Source organism: Leuresthes tenuis, unplaced genomic scaffold, assembly GCF_036924035.1.
Source record: "Leuresthes tenuis unplaced genomic scaffold, fLeuTen1.0.hap1 SCAF_4, whole genome shotgun sequence".
In the NCBI taxonomy this organism is placed as follows: domain Eukaryota; kingdom Metazoa; phylum Chordata; class Actinopteri; order Atheriniformes; family Atherinopsidae; genus Leuresthes; species Leuresthes tenuis.
In genome coordinates this window covers 22,985,726-23,005,051 of record NW_027325358.1, presented here as the reverse complement: position 1 = coordinate 23,005,051, position 19,326 = coordinate 22,985,726, and the positions used below count along the sequence as shown (strand labels likewise).

The 19,326-nt window shown below is 41.8% G+C and overlaps 1 protein-coding gene across 1 annotated transcript; it reads left to right on the top strand.

The window, feature by feature from the left end:
* The first annotated feature begins 5,449 nt into the window (after positions 1-5,449).
* On the top strand, positions 5,450-19,245 carry klf3 (Kruppel like factor 3 (basic)). The gene is made up of 6 exons (XM_072383284.1): positions 5,450-5,726; positions 13,117-13,177; positions 13,642-14,143; positions 14,866-15,013; positions 16,994-17,160; positions 17,268-19,245. The coding sequence occupies exons 2-6, from the start codon at positions 13,136-13,138 to the stop codon at positions 17,447-17,449; spliced, it is 1,041 nt and encodes a 346-aa protein (XP_072239385.1). The 5' UTR covers positions 5,450-5,726; positions 13,117-13,135; the 3' UTR covers positions 17,450-19,245.
* The last annotated feature ends 81 nt before the right edge of the window (positions 19,246-19,326 follow it).

Sequence of the window (19,326 nt, the reverse complement as noted above, 5' to 3'; positions counted from 1 at the left end):
CTAGTAACGCATCATCTGTGTGAGATGTTTGTCATTTTGTATTTTAATGCCCAGCTATGATGTGTTTTCTAACCATTTCCTGAGTACTTGTAATGCATTACCTTAATGTAGTACCTTTAATACATTATGAATTAGTACAGTTGTAGAGCCAAGGAAGCCAAAAACAAAGATGAAAAGTGAAAATAAAAGCAGGAAAAAAAAAACCATCTGTCTAATGGTTGGACTTGGATTCATCATAATACATAATGCAACGCTGTTTTGTCTTTTTCCACGTGCTATGATATCGGGTGACAAATAGGGACTTGGCGTGCATAGGTCTTTACACAGCTCTTGTTTGTTGTTGATTGTGTAACGGGTGGTGCATGGACCTAGTACAAAGGAGTCAGAAGACAGTGGTAAAAAGCTCAAGGCTTTACTGAGACTCTGGCAGACAGACAAACGGTTTAGAAACCGGCAAACAGGAATCAGGAAAGGAGAGGCAAAGTTCTTGGTCAGGGACAGAAGGCTGGGTCGAATTACCAGGAGGCAGACGAAGCAGGGAATCAGGGACAGGCGAGGTCGGTACCGGTAAAGCTGGCAGGAGAACGCTGGAAAGACATGCATGGCAATGAACAATCTGGCAAAGGATAAAGTGTGGAGCTGGTGACTATATGCTGGGCTGATTGCATGTGATGAGAGGCAGCTGTGTGCACAGGTGAGTGGAGTTAACTGATGAGGTGTGTGTGGCTGACAGGCCGAGTGGGGCAGAAGCAGGATCAATGGAAAATTACTGATGGTAGGATGACTAAACTGTGACAGATTGTTCAGCACTACGGGGTGACATTGTCCAGTCACTATTGGTGCATCAGGTGCAGTACTTACCCCCTCAGAAGGAGATCTGGCAATATGCAGCTGTGGAGCAGTTCCCCTTCAAAGTGAAGACAAAAGCATACCCTCTGCACTGAAACTTAATACGAAGCGTTCTTGATCTGTAAAAATACTGTTAGTTATCAGTACTTTGTAACTATGATGAAAAAAGATTTGAGACAGAGCATTTTAACATTTTTATATAAGTAGTCTCTGAAAGGAACACAAGGTTGCTCTGTCTATTTTCTGTTTTAAGCTAAATTCGGCTCTTAATCTCTGTACTCACTGGAACTTGAGAAAATTTAAATTCATAACTAAGGAATAAAATTTCAAATGATAAACATAATAATACCTCTTCAAAACACTATGCAGTTGATTTATTTTATAGCTCTCCGTCATTGTTGATTAAGATGTCGTATCATGTTACCTTTTTATTAGGAAACAGCATGATATCACACACTGTCGCACGTGACAGAGAATGGAAGACACACCCAGCGTGAACTTTTAAGTAATATGGCTCATCGCTGTCTAATGTAAAATTTTGACAAATTAAAATGACGATCTTCACTTTCAAGTATTGCATACACACACACACAGAAGCTGCTGGTGAACAAGAGCTGGTATTCTGACATAAGTTATCTGAAAAGCATGATCCTCCTCTGCGATTAAACTTACTTTCTGAGAAACAGGTTGATTTCAGGTTAGTGTGTCATCTTGGGCCAGTTTAAATTTTGCCCCTCTTTAGCTGTTGTGGTGCAGGCACTAATGAGAACTGTGCAGCAGTAAGGACGTGGAGAGCCACTGACCACACTGCAGTTCATTGTTAGCTGCAGCATCTAATCTCTGTTGCAGTTCCGCATTGCACTGACACTACATCCTATTTGAATTTTTTCTTTACTTTTACCCCCTTGCTGAATTTTTCCAGGGAAACCTCCTCGTAGCAGTGGACTTTTTCCGGAAAGGCAAACATTTTTTGCTTGAGTAAACTAAGCTGTGACGTACACTATAGCTTTCCTGTCATGCATATTTATTTAGTCAAGCTCAATAGAGATAAACGGCTTTGTAGAACAGATAGATTTCGAAGGTTTTTGAAAGTTTCATCTAAGCTATAGTCGGTCTTTGTGAAACCAAATCCCTCTTGGATTTAACTTTCTGCAACATCTCTCCATAATCTCTCATCTTTCTAAGACGTCACGGTTGGTGTAAGAACAAGTTTCTCAGGCCTTTGCTCTTGCTTGTGTTACCTGTAGTTGCTGTTCATATGGATGATGCAGAAACAGAATATTCTTTCATGTTAACAGCAGCTTTCATTAAGAACACTAAGGTCAAGTCCTGACTCTGTTTCCTGGGAATTTAGTGAGGGACCAGCAGCCCGAGGAGAGAGGCAAAGTTTCACAACTTTAAAGGAAGCGAAAAACTGTATCATGTCAATAAATGTCAATGATTTTTTTAAATTCAAATAAATGGATGTGTAGCTATGTAATGTAAAAGTTTCTTTAGTTTTTTTTTTTTTAATTTGTTAATAGAGAAGGAAGGAAACTATGGGGAGTGCCATGTCGCCAATGTTCCCTGCCATATTCCTCTCTGTTAAATCATTAAATCAATCATTAAATCAAGGATGCAAGTGTGGGACTGTTTTTTTTTAAACATTTTTTTTTATATTTCTTATGTTTGATTCTAAAAGCTAGACTGCTGGGATAGGCTCCAGCCCAACCGCTACCCGATCGACGGATTGACGGTATAGAAAATGGATGGATGGATTCTAAAAGCTAGGGACAGGCATTGGATATTAGATGTTACTGATGCTGTGATGCATTGCATTAGCTAATTGTTACTCAGTTTTCTATGTTAGGAAATCTTTTCCTGTCAAACAACACATTAAAACTATATAAAAAATTGTACATATAAATATTTTCTCGATTCTTTGTGGCTGGAAGTATTTGAAGTATTTAAATCATTCGAAATGAAGTGGAGATTACATATTTAAGACACAGCTCTTTTTTCTTGCTGCGGGCAGCTTCAGTGGAAGAAACAACAAAGACTTTTTATATACCCTCTTGTTGTCAGTCTGATGTGCATCGATCTCCATGGGTTTGAACTTGACTTTTGATCATTGTGATACAATATAAAAATTAAGAGAGAAGTGCAAAAAAAAAAATCAGTTGTTTTTAGTCCTCTTTGGTCGTTTCCTGGGGTTGAAAGATTTTTGCAGAAGGTATACTGACAGCACACCTACATACTGACACAGCAATCCTACAGAACAAATATGTAGACAAATTTGCATTAGAAAATGTCCACTGATGTCCAGCTGTCATGCCCAATTCACAACATGGGCAGTAGTATAAAGAATTACATGAAAAGCAAGACATTTCATTCTGCTAGACGTGAAGTACTGAGCTGAGATAACATCACTGTGTGTGTGTGTGTGTGTGTGTGTGTGTGTGTGTGCATGCTCGCTCGTGTAATGTTCAGACCAGTTTATAATCTTGTTTTTTTCCCATCTTATTCTGTCTCACTATTTTCAAGAGAACAGTGAAACACTTGGATTAATGTTGGTAAAAAATAAAAAAATATAATTAGCTTTGTTCCCCCATTAATTCAGTAAGTTAAGCGGAACTTCTTCAATACACTCAAGGCACTACACGTCGAGTGCCTGTACAATATAATGACACGTAAAAGTAGAACTACCTCCTTTCTCATTTTTAAAGAGTGCAAAAAAACAAACCTCAGAATCTACAGAACAAGAGCTACAATGTCAGATTTTCTTTATCAGTCCTCAAACAAGAGGAGTGCTTTGCTTTTAGGTACAATTTACAGTGGCTTTTTGCCAGAAGTAGAAACAAGGAAATTCGTTAGAATATAACTGGAATAGTTTGTAGGAATCCATCCACCTGACAGATCATTACTCACCGTGTTGTCATGTTAGTGAGAAGATTTATTTGCAACATATTTTTCGACAGATGGTTGCAGGTGAAAAGGAAAGGTCTCCCCTTAGTGCAGTGCAAGTGCCATAATCTGTTTTTAAATTGATTTATGGTCCGTTTAAGCCAACATTTGGATAAACACTGAAGCAAGACAACATGGTAGGAGGCTATACACAGTGAGTGCTGTCACTGGCAAGCTAACATGCAGCAAGAAAGCGCCACATGGTTGGTGCATTGTGGGGGATATTTCACAAAAAAAGTGATAAATCAGTGCTAATCAGTGCCAATCTGTCATTCCCTTAACTTTTTACTTTTCACGTAAAAAATATCTGTTTGGAATCTTCCCGGCTGGATAAAATGAAGATATTAATTTTTTCCTGAAACAATTTTTTCCTGAACTCTTGAGTCCTAGTGATGTTCACATTCAGGAGAGGGACTCTGTGCAGGTGCTTGAACAGTCCTATCGGCCTGTACGCACAGCTGTGCCAAAACAATGGGCTATAGATTTTTAGAGGGGGCTGACTTTCAGTGTCTTCACTTGTAGCACCAACACTTTCCCTTCACATGAAGGTGTTCAGTGCTGTGATGTTGCCAGAAAAATCTTAGAGGAATCTTTAACCATAAAGTTAATTGTACCTGCTGTTAAACATATAGGCACTGATAGGGATCAGTAGTTATGTTGCTGACAAGGACTAGGACTGATGTGACCTGAAACTTTAGTTTTATGTGAGCGTTCCTGCTGTACTAATCAGAAACACATGTCTTCACTCAGAGTTAAAGATTAAGAAAAGCAACAACTTTAAATAACTTATTCTTTATTCTTGTCTCAACAGGTGTCTTTCCGTCTCTGTTGTTTGTTGCCTCTCCTGAACTTTTACAGTTCCTTGTAAAAACAGCTCAATCTTGTCACATCCCAGCACACACACACACGCACACGCACACACACACACACCATGAATTGTAAAGACAATTGAAAATAATTTAGGTCATCGCTGTATTATTATTATAATTTTTTTAATGCTGTTAAATTCTTATTGCATATTATTTCAACTTTACGACTAATGTTGAAAGTTGCCAATGTGAAAATTAAAATCCAGATTAATTTAAAGATAGAGTGATAAAAGGCTGTTAAAGCAATCGAATTATTTTTAAGCTATTTTATAATTATGGAATAAGATTATATATTTGTAACATTTTATTGTTTGATTAAATTGTCAGTTCTATAACATTCCATAAGATAATCATTTAGGTGTACAGAGTGCGATCGGTTATATGAAATAGATGTAGATGTAGATTGAGTGATTCAGTTTGTACATTTATTCAATTTGACATAATCATGGATTTCTATTACTAGCAGAATTCTTGCGCTGGTTTCTTTTACCTTATGTCAGACCTTTGTAGGCTGTGAATATTTCTACTTCAGGTTAGGATGCGTCTCACTTTGGCTTCTGCTCATTTGTTTTGGCGCTTAGGCTGAGCAACCGTCTTACTAAAATTACACTTCTGCAGTTCCTGCTAGCTGTCCACTCCAAACTTGAATTTAAAATTGCAACACACACCCAAGCACACGGGCTGGACCACTCCACCCAGGTCCCGCCCAGCGGTCCGACCCCATGAGGAGCGCAGACAGCGGATCATGTGACAGCAGCAGCAGTAGTCTCTAAACGACTGTCGGAGAAGCGCTCACACACAAACTATCACACGGTGAAACTTACACACTGACGGAGGAGTTTCGTAACTTGAGGAAGTTTTGTGGAGCCATCGATCACCGGGCGGCTGTTTTCTCTGAGCCTTGATGTCAGTGACACCGCGGAGAGCCGAGCGTCGCCTGCGTCACCTTTTCAGCGGAGTCGCCTAATTGAGTTTGTCCCTCAGAGGGATCCTGTGCCGTTCAGCAAGGCAGCTGTGAAACCACCGTCTTTCCTGCAGGCTCTGACTGTGTGCCTCTTCTGAGAAGTAAGTCTGACTGTGATGTCCCTGCAGTGGACACTTACTTCCTATCGGATGTGCTCACAGCGTGTTCTTTAAGAAGTTACAAGTGGTTGTATTTTGTTTTATTGTATTAGAACAGGCGAACGGGGCAGTAGGATCCAGTTCTGTGCGATCAGCCGGCTTGTGTGTAGATTTTGTGTTATCTTGATGATTTGTCTGCAGTGTCTTTCATCGGCTCATTCCAGCCAATTGCGCTTTAAAATAGACTTAAATAGGCGTCTGTTTTTTAAATAGCCATTGACTTGATAACTAATGGTCTTAACGCCTCCTGATAACTTATGTAACCCGACCATTAGTCCGCAGCGACACTAATCTTTTTAAGGTTCCGAGCTCGGTGACAATATGTTGTCATTAATTAACACAGATGTGGCTTTGTTTGATTTTTCATTTTTTTGACAGAACATTTACCATTTAGAGACCTATGAGTGTGGCATTTATTCCTTATTTTGATGTAGATTTTATTATAATTTGTATAATAATAATAATAATATGTGTCTAAAGGACAGAAAGAGTTGGGGGGGGGGGGGGGGGTGCATCAGAATTCCGGTAAGCCAGAGAGGACATCTCTGAGTTTCTTCCTATCCAATACCCATTTTGAATTTTTAAGATTTTACTTTTGAAAAGTTGGAAAAGTATATAGTTGCCAGTTTTTGTTAGACTAAATAGTGAAATGATCATTTTGGTCTTTTGAGGCATTGATCCATAAAGTCTGATGGTGATGCGGTATCGAGCAGTGGTGCGAGAGTGGAAGATGATCACACACACGCAGAGCTACACAAAGCAGAGATAATGTGTGCCAAGTGTGTGTGCCAAGTGTGTGTGTGTGTGTGTGTGAGCATAAGACAGTGTGAGTGACAGATTCAAGCGCTTGGTCACACCTGAGCTTTTCTTTCTGTCCTCTCGTCTCACTGCATCTTTTGCAGTACTCGTCTCTTTCCCTACGTGTGTGTGGGTTTCTCTGTCTCTGTCTCTCCCTGTTTCCTGTGCTTTGTTTCAAGGCTGAGGCTTGCGTCACACATTCCACTTGGCATATGAAGCCCTTATCCTGTTTAGAGCCGGAGAAAGAGGGGAGGAGGAGAAAGAAGGGAGGAGAGAGGGATGTGGGGGGTAGATGGGTGGAATGAGGGCAACATCTCTCCCTGCTTTCCTCTTTGTTTAAAGTCCATTCTTTTGTCTCACTCAAGAAACATAAAAGAAACAGATGAGTTGCCAGTCTTTTTTTCTTTTTCTAAACAGATTTCTTATTTATTTGTCCAACATTAGAGCAGCACAAACACACACCCACACGCCCCAAATACTCCACCCATCCCTACGCCTCCTTTCCTGAATCAACATGCTGATGTTATCTGGTGGAACAAAATGCGCACAACTGTGTGTGTACACACACACACACACACACACACACACGCTGCTCAAAGGGCATGTCCAAGGGAACATTAGGGCTAAACATTAAACTCTTGGATGCTGAATAGTTGCTGATTCTCCATGAGAAGTTAAGGAAAGAGGACACTCTGCTCCACAGACAGCCATAAACCTAAAATACTATGAGTAGTTACACAACTTAATACGTGCCGGCACACACACACAGATTCACACTTAAGCATGTGCACACAGGCACAGTTGTGTGTGTTTGTTACAGCATTAAAACCGCCGGATTGAGCCACTGGGACTATCTCCTGCCCCCCCCTCATGTGTGTGAGGTTCATTGAAGTTTTGTCATATTTTGGTCGAAACCCACTTCATTTTCTTCCCCGTTTCTGTCTCTGCCTTGTTGTTTCCACTTCCATTTTGACATAGTTTGGTCACGGCGGCTGGGTTTTTTTTTTTTGCCCTCCCTCTCCTTCCATTCCCTCCTCCTCTCATTCTTCAGGAGGGGTGGTGCAGTGTGTGGTGGTGGGGAGGGGGTCAGACAGGAAACCACAGGCCCCCAGCAGCAGCACCCCCCATTTGGCTTCATTCTCCTCTTCCTCCTTCTCCTCCTCTCCTTTACACCCCCTGACCCATCACGCAGTGTGGAAATAATAACAGTCGGACTGAACTCTCGGGGCTTCCGCTTCTCTCCCTCTTTCTCCTCTCTGGCGGAGCTCTCTCCTTCCCTCTGTCCTCAGTTGTCTGGAAAGCCTCAAAACGCTGCTCTCTTTGACAAGTTCGACTCGAGGTGTGTGCACAAGTGTTTGCCTTTGTCAGTGTTTAACAAATCCGGTGTTAAAATGTGTGTATACACTTATGCGTGTGCGTGCGTGTGTGTGTGTGTGTGTGTGTGTGTGTGAGATGATGGATCTTATTTCCTCTCCCCTGCTGATGGCCCCCTCTGGCTTCCCCTGAGGTCTGCAGGCCTGAAGCCTCACACTCTTCTAGAGAGGAGCTGAGAGGGGCAATGTGTCTGTACATGTGTGTGTATAAGTGTAGGTGTATGCGTGCATTTGGGGAACCAAGGAGTGCCCTAGGCAGCTCAAATGAAGAAACGGGAAGCCAAAAGAAGAGGATAGGGGGCTTAAGCAGGGGCCTTACAGTGAGAAGAGTCAGCAGAGCATATGTTTTTAGGGGTTCCAGGAGCAAGAGGTGAGGTAAGGGGTTGAAATTAGGAAGCTGTTAGGGTTGCAAGCTTTAAAGAATGAGCACATTTGTGTGAGTAACGGACAACAAAAGAAGTGTGGAGCAATAAAACACTGGAACAGAGCTCACAAAAATTCAAACTTTGGAATATTAGCTTGCCACCTGGATGAGTCACACTATTAGGATCCTTAATTAGGACTAAATTTAAAGTGTAAGTCAAGCTGCTGGGAGTACATAAAGTTCTGCACCACAAGCTGTGAAGCAATTTTTGCCTTCAGCATTGCTTTTGAAGTTGGGCAATATTGGGTCAAAACGACAGTCGTGACATAAAGCAGCACAATACTGACATGAGGTGAGACTGACAAGAAAAAAAGCGGCTGTAAAGTAAAGAAAAGAAAAGTTAGAGTCAGAAGCAGGAAACTGTAGACTTCAAGAGTGTGTGTGTGGGTGTGTGTGTGTGCTTGTGTGTTTCGGCATGTTCTTGGACAGAGCTGTTGTCTGGAGGTTTCTGGTCTCTGGTGATCTCATCATCTCCAGCCTGTTGCCATTAGAGCATGTGTGCGTATGAGTGTGTGTGTGTAATAATTTAGGCCGTTAGTGATTTAGTGTGTGTATTCTGTTGAGCTAGCAGAAACTCAGCGAATCGGTAGCCAGGGACTCCAAGCCACAATATTTTCCCCTTCAGTCATGTTGTTTTATATCATTCATAGTGAGGGAGAGAAGAAGAAGAGTGTGGGGTGCTGTGTGGCTCAGATAAATACAGTGAGTGGAGACATGAGTGATTGCTGTGGAGCGAGTGAAGAGGGGGTGTAGGAGAAGATCTGGAGGCCGATGGTGGAGAGAGAAGGAGACAGAGGGATGTAGGAAGTGTTTGCTGAGTGGGTTGGGGTTGAGTACACAGTAGCTCTACTGACCTAGAAGGACAATATTTGCAGACATGCACAAACACACACACCCAGTGGTGCTCAAGGAGAAAAATACTCGGCAACCAAAGTAAGACTTCTTAATGGCATATATGTGCAACAAACACTGGTTCCTTTACCTCACGGTCCGGGGGTTGTACCTGGAAATGCTCTGATGAGAAGGAGGTGAAACAGCTGCCTGATTTTTGTTTTTGTGGGAGAGGTTGTTGCCTGCCAGGAGTCTGTCAGAGGAGAAATTCAACTCGAGCTGGAATCATCTCACCCAGCTGATATAACATGAATATTAATAGTTTCCTCTATAAACGCACACACACAAAAAAAAACCAAAAAAACCCTGCAGATTCCCTCGTATTGGCTGAAACCTTTAAATCAGGGTGGAAGATGCTGTTCATCTCAGCTTGTTTGAATTTTATGCACACAATAGCCCTTCTCTCTCCACTTCCATGTGTGCAGAACAGATTAGAAATAGCATTATCTTCTGCTGCGGCTCTGTGATGCAAATCTCACCATTGTCGCAAATTTCATTTGCGTAAAACACTGATGAGCAGTTAGCGCACAAAATCATAAATGACTTGCTCCGGTGTCTCAAATGACCAAAATCCATTTCAGCTTCGTGCAAGCGGGCCTCGTGAACGACAGGTGAACTTATGGGAATCCTCTTTTGAGGAATTAAACCTGAGCTGAGGGCCATGGGCAGTTATTCACGTTTTTGTGAGAGATGAAATACGATAAGCAACATTCCAAAAGTTTTTTCTCAGCACCCGAGTGTACCTGAGCATACAGGCTCATGGAGGTAAACACGTGTAACAGTCCAGGTGCCTCTGGCTATCTCACTCTGAAGTCAAAAGATAATTGCCACTTAGTGTATTCCAGAGTTTCAAGAAGGCTTGGCATCAGTCATTTCTGAGTAAATTTGTAGTACTTTGTATCCCACACCTTATTTTATTTCCTGATTAGAGAGAAGTTGAGAAATAGTGACGTCGCCATCCACAGCCAAAAAAAAAAAACAGTTGTTCTCACACACATGCACACACACACACACCCCTGTATATAGTGTTTGCTGCAGTTTTCAATACTTCAGAGGCAATTACTTTCCTTGCCTGAAGATGGAGCCTGAGTTCAGGACTGCATTTGAAAGCAGAAGCTACCTTTTAGCTGATAATTGGCAAAATTGAATTAGTTTGTGTACTGACAAAAGTTCAACTGCCAGCTATTAGTGCAATCCATTTTTTAAGATAAGAGAGAGAGTCAAATGCTTGTTTCTCCCTAAAATTCTCCTTTTATCTCATTTTAACCTCATACATGGTAAAACTTTATGTTAAGTCGCCCTGTTAGATTGTATAAGCAGCATGCAGACCTCTATCGCACGGTTTATATGATACTGTGTGATTTATTTATTTTTCAAGCAGCTTTAAGGACATTTTAACTTACTGAATGTGAATTTCTTAATTGTTATATCAGTTACAGTCACAAGACACAGGAGGTGTACCAAACATTTTAATAAAACACTTAAATATGCACTGCTTTTAGTCATAAAATGTTTATCAAACATTAAAGTTGAATAGTGGACTTAAATTAAAGTGTTAATTAAAAATCAGATCGATTTGGACTGTTGGTAGTCAGACAGAAGAAGTTTTGCTGAACAACTTTTAACTTTTTGTGTGCATGTGTGCGTTTGTGTGTGAAAATAGGAGCAGAGTATGCATGCAAGTTTTGGGAACTCCCAACAAAAGATATGGGTTTTCACACCTGAAACAGGCTTTAGGACATTTAGAATGGCTTGTTTTTGTATGGAAAGTACCTGTAAACTGCTTCCTTTGACCTTTTCCTGTACCAGGATCTGTTTGTGCTTCATACTTGCTCATTTTGTCAGCTCCGTGTATGATTCACAGCCACAATAGGACAATCACTTGACCTCGAGTTGAACTGCAATACCATTCAAACCTGGATTAGAAAACACACCATCTTGAATGCGCATACAGACAAACGAAGTTCCCACCTGACCAAAGACTCTTTGTTTCTTTGGTGCCTGGCAAAGGGTGAGGCTTCAGCCCTCACATTCACACCCTTCCTGACCCAGCCAGTGACCATCCTGCTCTCCAATTGGTCTGCCCTCCATCTGGACCCTGTGTGTGTCTGCATTCCCGTATGTGAGCGTGAGGGCGTGATGGCTTGTGCTCTTGCGCATTTGTTAATAATTAAAGGCTAACTTGTCTCCAGACTGTGGACTTTAATCAGGTCACACACAAACATGGACGCACACAGACTCCCTCGGGGTAAATTCTTTGACAGTTCATGTTGCCTTTATGCTCCAGTGAACAAACACACACACACACAGTGACACTTGTAAAAGCTCTCACTTAGGCTCAAGCAGTCAACCCAACTGCACCTGGCCATTCAAAGCCAAGGTAACTGGAAATATCTTTGAAACCTCACACCCTTTTATCCAAATACTTGACAGGTCTCAGTTGGTGGCAAGCTGCAGGCTTGAGATGGGATATGTGAGGTTTCACTATCTTGCCAATGAAACTGTGAACTTTCCAGGCACATCATCACTGGAACTAGAAGTAGACTAAAAAACGATGCATCCTAAAGTTGTATGTTGCATTTTCTGTGTCAAGTATTTTCTAATAGTGTCGATGTCAATAACTCTCCAGCAGAAATGTATGTGTTACATATCCAGGTATCCAAAACCATATTTATATGTAAACACGGTGCACAGTGCACAGATAGGCAGTACACACTGTGGCGAACTCTCACGAAAATAAGCTAACTTTATGTTTGCAAAATTACTATGAAGCTCGAGGAGACAGGCGAGTAAAGCTGCCTTTAGAAGACAGTCATGACCACAGTTTGGATTTGACACATTTTACAATTGTATGGTGAACGAACAAAGATACGTTAGTTAGTCAGTTTCAAACAAAGCAGCTTTCTTTTATAGAGACAACAAATCTGCTGATTTGCCTTCAAAGTAAGGCAGCGGAGGCAACACGATGTGTTCGTGTAGGGGAGCTGTACATTACATGGGGGAATTACATATTTATTCTTATTCTTTAATAGCCTTCAAAATTGAGTTTCAGCACTACTAGGACTATAAATCCCACCTTTCCCACCTTTGGAGCCCTAAAGAGAAGCAGTGTGTTATTGAGATTCCTTGTTGTGCTACTCAGAATGCAATAAAAAAAATAAAGGGGAAAAAAAAAAGACAAAGATGAGAGTAAAGCCTGAGAAAACCCTTCCACAGTTATCAAATGTTTCTCTTCTGTGCTGGCCTCATTAATCATCTTATGACCCTCTCAGATTTATCTTGTGACCTGCTGTAGGGGCACGATCCCGAAGTTGAGAAACACTTAATCGTAACAGAGGTTCATTATCTACAGAACTACTTATTTTTCCTTCATTGCTTCATGTATATTTAGCTGATAATACTTGTATTGTATTTCTACAATGTTGTAATGGCTCTTTTATTAAAAGCCGGGATGCAGGAGTTTACATAAATGAAAGCATGCTTCCTCCAAGCCCTTGCCAAACAAGTTTACACTGTGCTGATAAAGCCTATCAGAAACAGGGAAATGCATCTGCATTTTGCAATATACTGGCTGTGGGGACATTTCGACACTGGCACACAGGGAGGGATGTATTTTGAATATGCAGGAGCTGAAGGGGGAAGGAACCGTAGACACTGAGACATGGTAACCTCAATAAGGAGGAGTGTGGTGGAGGCTGTGGCAAAGAAAATCCTATCACAAACACAGATTACTATTGGTGTTTCTATTACCCTTCAAAAGTGTGCTGACTGACTTAACAGAGTGAGCTGAATCTTGTGTTGTGTAGTACATGTGTGTGCTGATGCCTGTGTCTGTTTGTTTTTGTAGGAGCCTGGCCTGTGCAGCCATGCTGATGTATGATTATCCGCTGAAAACAGATATGGAGACGGTAAGGCATGTGCACTTATGACTTAGTTTTTGTGTGCTCCCTACATGCCAGAACATGTTTGTGATGCCCCCCCCCCCCCCCCCCCCCCCCCCCCCCCAACATACACGAACACATATACACACAGATGAAAACAGCTTCACACACTCCTGTTACGTGTCTAGACAGACTGGTTCCCACATTCCTACTCTTCCTGGACAAACAGGCTGCTGTACAGTGGACATTTGCATACAATGGTGCATACACTGCCAGGCAGCAGGCTAATGAACGCACACACTCTGTACTCTGAAACATAACGGTTACCTGCTCCTAAACGGACTGTTTATGTTTTTGGCTAGCTGTAGTTGTTTGTGTGGCAGAAACATGTTTTGATGTTTTCAAGGCAGAACGGAAATGTCTAACTCTCTGCTCTTTTGTCTCCCTTCACTGCTTCCGTCTTCTGTATCCTCTCTTTCTACTTCTCACAGTCATTCCACTCTTCCTTAGTGAGAACCCCAGAGCCATACGGAGTGATCTTCCCCCATCCTGCTCCCCTCTACCGAATGCACATGCAAGCCTTCCCCCAGTCTCACACCCCCAGCAACCCCACACAGACCCAGATGGAGCCTGTGGACCTATCAGTCAACAGGCGCCCCTCGTCCTCCTCTTGTTCCATTTCTTCCTCCTCCCCTCCTAGCTCCCCATCATCCCCCTACAGTTCGGCGAGCCGCGCCTCCCCTCGCTCCCCGCCTTCACACTCTCGGCTGCACTCCCCGCCTGCCCACGCCCTCTCGCCGCCCACTTCGTCCCTACCTTACACCACCATGGTGGCTCCCCTGATCAGCTCAGGCTCAGGAGTCATGGTGTCTCCAGTCATGCTGCCTCTGCCTGTTCTCTACCAATCGCCTCTACACCTGCACCAGCCCATAATAGTGAGCCCACCTGTCACCAGTGAGGACAACCATCATCGAAGCAGAGAGCCCAAATCAAGTGAGACATGTTTACAGAATTGGTTTATACACTTAATGAGGAATAGAATATGTTATGTTCTATTTTTTGTGCAAGTAAAGGAATTGCAAAGACACCGCTGTATGGAATCCAGGCCTTTCGCCGATATTTATCTACATCACCATGGAACATCACATTTGAATAATGCCTAGTCGTACAATTGCACCAAACAAAGAATAAAAGTCTTCTTCATTTTTCGCCAATCATTTGACCAGTCAGGGTAAACTGGGCCGTTTGGGGAGGGAAGCCTTAAAGACGCAGAAACAAAAACGAAGCGTTTCAGACTGAAAAAAAACCCAGTGCCATTACATACAATTATGAACTTTTAAACTGGTATGGTATGGGCTCTTTGAAGTATAACTTGAGCTTAATCAACATGGCATCAGCAGATTTTGTGTTACAGGGAAAACGTTTATCTGTTAAAGGTCACAAAGAACCGCACAGGTCTCCAAATCGTCAACCTTTAACAGAGACGGACTCCCTTGAAAACTTATATAACTTTTTTCAGGGTGCAGTGGCCATTCTTTGAAGGACTTTTCAAATAGAATAAAAACCAGAAAAATACAATTATTAACGTTGACATCCAAATGTGGACTGGTCCAAAATGGTGGCGCCAAAAGAAATCACAAAGCCTATATTGTGCATGTAAAAGCGTTGACGAGTGCTCGTGTAAATAAATCCTTTATTGTCTTGTATTTTCTCAGTTCATTCCGCGAAGCCCCTCGAGCTGCGAGGTGATGCCCATGACCTGCACAAGTCTATCAAAACGGAAACTCACTCTGAACTCGCTCATGACCTCAACGGCAGCCATGAGGTGAAATCATCAGTCATCATGATACCACAGGAGTACGAGTAAGTAACACACCGAAACACACAAAAAGTCGAGTTTCATAGTGTGCTGCAGTGCTTCCCCTTTACCTGTATTTGGAAGTGTTGGTCAGAGACGCTGTTTCAGCTCTTTCCCTGTCGAGGACTTTTTTTTCCAAGGCAGGTGCAGTCCCAGAATTAGGGCTGGGTCTCGTTTTTTAACTTTCTAGAGAGACTGATGTAGGAGTTGTGCTACAAACAATAGATCAATGCAGTTTTTATATGTTGGTTCTGCTCTGGGGAAAAAAATAAGTAAATAAATTAGTCAAATCCTAAACAGCTTATCTTGTCTAATTCTGTCCACACAGTTGTAGTCGGGTTATGTGGGGAAGAGAACAGCTTCTATCTACTTGTTTCATTTGTATCTCAACCCAAATCAACATTGATGTAAAATCATCAATAAATATGGTCAAAGAGCAGATCTGATCTTCAGGACACTCGCACTGCACTGTAACTCTGATGCCTTTGACTTGAGCCATGAAATGAAGTTCTGTTTCTACAGCCTAACTGACACCTCTTAGTCTTGTTGAAATGATGATTGGCCATTTTTGCCAGTCACCTGGGAAGTGGGTTGGCATTTACTTTCCAGTGTTCAATATGTCGGCTTGTGTGCTCAGGAGTGAGGATCACAGATTTCCTGTTAGCTCTTGCAGTATACTGTCAAATAAATTCAGAAAGTGCCCAAAACGCATTGACATTTGTTCACATATTGGTGTGTTTTCTGTTAGAAAAGGAACAAAAAAAAAAACACCCTCAGGATACAGCACATGAAACATGAAACGTAACACAGCATATGCTGTGCATGCTGTACACGATGTGTCAGTCTGTCGCTCCTCTGTGGTGTCTTTTATTCTCTCATTTTCTAGTAGAATAGTAGAAGTTTTTTGCCTCACATTCACTTAGACCTCGTGGAAATGCTGCAAGTTCAAGTGAGCCATCATGATCCTTCCACCTTTTGCTCTCTCCTCGCTTTGGCGCTTCCTCTGTTGTCCAACTTTTTCTCTTCAACTCCCCTCTTCCTCCCTTCCTCCTCCTCTCCTTCCCTGGCATCTTCGCTGTTTTGTGTGCAAGTATTTCATCTTCTGCAAAATAAAGGCTTTTCCTCTGTAAAATAATTGCAGGTTGGTTACACATTTAATAGTCATGCTCTGGCAGTTGGTTCTCACCCATTTATTGTGTGTGTGTAAGAATCCAACCCCATCCTTTTTTCTGTTGTTTCTAGGTTGAATGCCTTCACAAGCCTCTCTTGTCACTGTGCCAACAGTGAAATAAGAGGGGACCCTTAATAAAAAAACAAGTGGGCGTAACTTTATCTGTCAGCACCACCTCTCTCAAAACACTCGCATGTTGTATATCGCACATTGTAACCAAACACTAAACAGGTCAGGGGTGCCGTGTGTTTGATAATGATGGGTTGGCCGGCATATATTTAAGTGTGTGTGTTGCAGGGGAATTTCTGCACATCCTTTTATGTGGAATTGATTCAAATTTCAACACTTGACACCTGCTCTCAACTGCCACTTAGATGCAAACACTCACACGCACACACAGGATATGATAAAAGAAAAACACCACTTTTTACTTTTTTCTTATCAACTTATCTCTACTTTCTGTACACTCTTTTCTCTATTCTGACATGGTCTGGTTGACTTGAACATCATATTTCGTACAGAGCAGCTTCATTTACTCACATAAAGCATTCGGGCACACACCACTGCACAGAAATGACAGAGGTGACAGGACAAAGCAAAGGCGTGGCAAACTGGAAAAAAGCGGGAGGGGTTTTTCAACTTCCTGACTGGCAGAAGTTGTTATTGCACAGGAGAATAGCTTCCAGCCAAATTAAACTTGTTTTATGTTTCAACAGAGTGAAAGGGATATATGGCGCCCTCAGGTGGCCACACCAGATAAAGACAGATGAAGCAACACGAGTTGACCTGTTTTTCCTTTCTGTGTCTATTTTAGGTGTAACAACCCATCTGTAATAGTTCGCACAGGCTCAAGGCATCCTCTCCCCCCCGACTCTCCAGACTCTCTGAAGAAGCGGCGAATTCACCGCTGTGACTTCTCTGGCTGCAACAAAGTCTACACCAAAAGCTCCCACCTGAAAGCACATCGCAGGACGCACACCGGTGAGAGACCGCACGAAAAAAAGAGAGGCTGCCCCAAAACACGTGTCTATGTTTTTCATCAACATTTTGATCTTCTTTTACAAAAGTCTTATTTCCTCTTTGTGCAGGGGAGAAGCCCTACAAGTGCAATTGGGAAGGCTGCACGTGGAAGTTTGCTCGCTCAGACGAACTGACGAGACACTACCGCAAGCACACGGGTCACAAGCCGTTCGAGTGTCCCGACTGTGAACGCAGCTTCTCCCGCTCTGACCACCTGGCTTTGCACAAGAAACGCCACCTTCTGGTGTGACCAGCCATCGCGCAACTTGAAAGAAACTCTTTGCTGGGTTGATCGTTGGACTGTACCACCTTGACTTGATGCTGTTAGAATAGCTGGTCTTACACCATGGACTCGGACTGGGAGTGGGGAAATGTTCCTCAGGGTGCACGTTTTTACCCTTTCACCTCACTATCCTGAGTAGGAGCTGGTGTCATCTTGCCGCTCTCTGCTCAACTCAATTTAAAAATGCAAAAGAAAATGTGGTCTCTGTATCAGATTTCTGATCAGCTGTGGAAGGTCCAAGTACTTTTTAAAGATCGGCTGCAGCGTCCCAGCTGGTCTGAGAGCAGCACCCATCAGACCTCACGTCTTTTCATGCGTTTGAGCAGAAATTCCACACACACTTACATATGCATGTTATTTAGTAGCTCGGCCAATAAAATGTGAAACTTTACAGAATGTATCATATCACACCAGCTGTGCATTGTGTCATACATTCTTCAGCTTTAGTTTTCTTCATCAGTCCAACCTGTGACATAACGCTAGCGCTAACGCCTCCTTCATGGGCTGCCACATCAAAACACCACACACCTCACCTGCCTCTACAAGCTTACATCATGAAGTGATGACAGGTAGCTAATTCTTGCTTTCTTTCGGACCTACATACACAGCAGAGCAGGTGCACTTATTAAAAGCAGCTCAGCCTTGGTCTTGTGTGCTTTCGGGTGTAGAAAAAAGGGGACTGTGGGTCTCGTTCATTGTCAGAGTGAAGTGTTCATCAATGTTTTCATACAGAAATGTGAAAGTTGCTGCACAGGGGCATTATTACATGAGTGAGGAAAAGACACCACTCAGTTGGTTAAAGGGTAGAAAAAATATATATTATCTTATGTCATATAACAGTTTTTTATATATATATATATATATATATATATACATATATATATATATATGAACTCTTTTGGTTTGTGATGTGACACCTTTTATCATGTGACACTTTTATATAGAAAAAGAATGCAAAGCAGGGAAATTTGCTCTTAAACGTCTACATTTTAGGAGCAGTTGTGTTGTGTTCAGGCCCACCTTTCAGAACATGTTTTGAAAGTAATTTTCAATATTCTTCTAGAATTCTGATCATAGGTCAATGCAGTAGCATATGTCCTGCTGTTAAATGCAACCATGATCTTAGAGCACACTTTTTTTACACCACCTGGGGAGAAAACTAGTGTAAAGAGCGTCTTTGTACACCACCAAATGGGCACTTTATCTATGTATATATATATGTATGTATATATATATAAATATTTGTATACATCAAGACTATACTGAATATCATTCAAAAAGCCAAATATTTTAAATAGCATCATTTTTTTTCTGCTCATAGATGTAGTAGTCGGATTGATCAGAAACCTTCAGTAGGTGTCCTGGTTTGTCAATTTCCAGAAATGTAATTCCGCCCATTTGTCCACATGTGAACACACATAACGAATGTAGCAGTTCAACTGATCTGCATTTGCCCCTCAATACTCTTTGCAGTTTTGCTTGTATATGTTTTTGTATCACTGCACATGCAAGTTGTTATATATTACAAATGATTATTAAAGTGAAATGGCAATAAAAGGTTTTTATTAAGCATGATTTCGATACTCTATTAAGCATTTCTTCAGTTTCTGTCTGTAATAAATCCTTTCTTTTTTTAATCTTAAACGTTGGCTTGTCAAAGGGAACGTGTTAAGCTGTGAACATATAATTGTACAGGTCTATCATTGTATTTTTAAACCGAATATTCCTACCACTCAATAAACTTATTGGTAACATTTGCAGAATGGATTGTTGTGTGTAAAATTTTGTGTGTTCTTGAATTTGTTATTATATCATTGTATGGATAATTAGTAGTTATAATGTTA

What these genes read in the sequence shown, in the direction of transcription:
- klf3 (XM_072383284.1), top strand. Translation starts at nt 13,136, where the DNA reads ATGCTGATGTATGATTATCCGCTGAAAACAGATATGGAGACG. An exon ending in TGAAAACAGATATGGAGACG is followed by an intron (nt 13,178 to 13,641) that starts GTAAGGCATGTG and finishes TACTTCTCACAG; the next exon opens with TCATTCCACTCTTCCTTAGT. An exon ending in ACATCGCAGGACGCACACCG is followed by an intron (nt 17,161 to 17,267) that starts GTGAGAGACCGC and finishes CTCTTTGTGCAG; the next exon opens with GGGAGAAGCCCTACAAGTGC.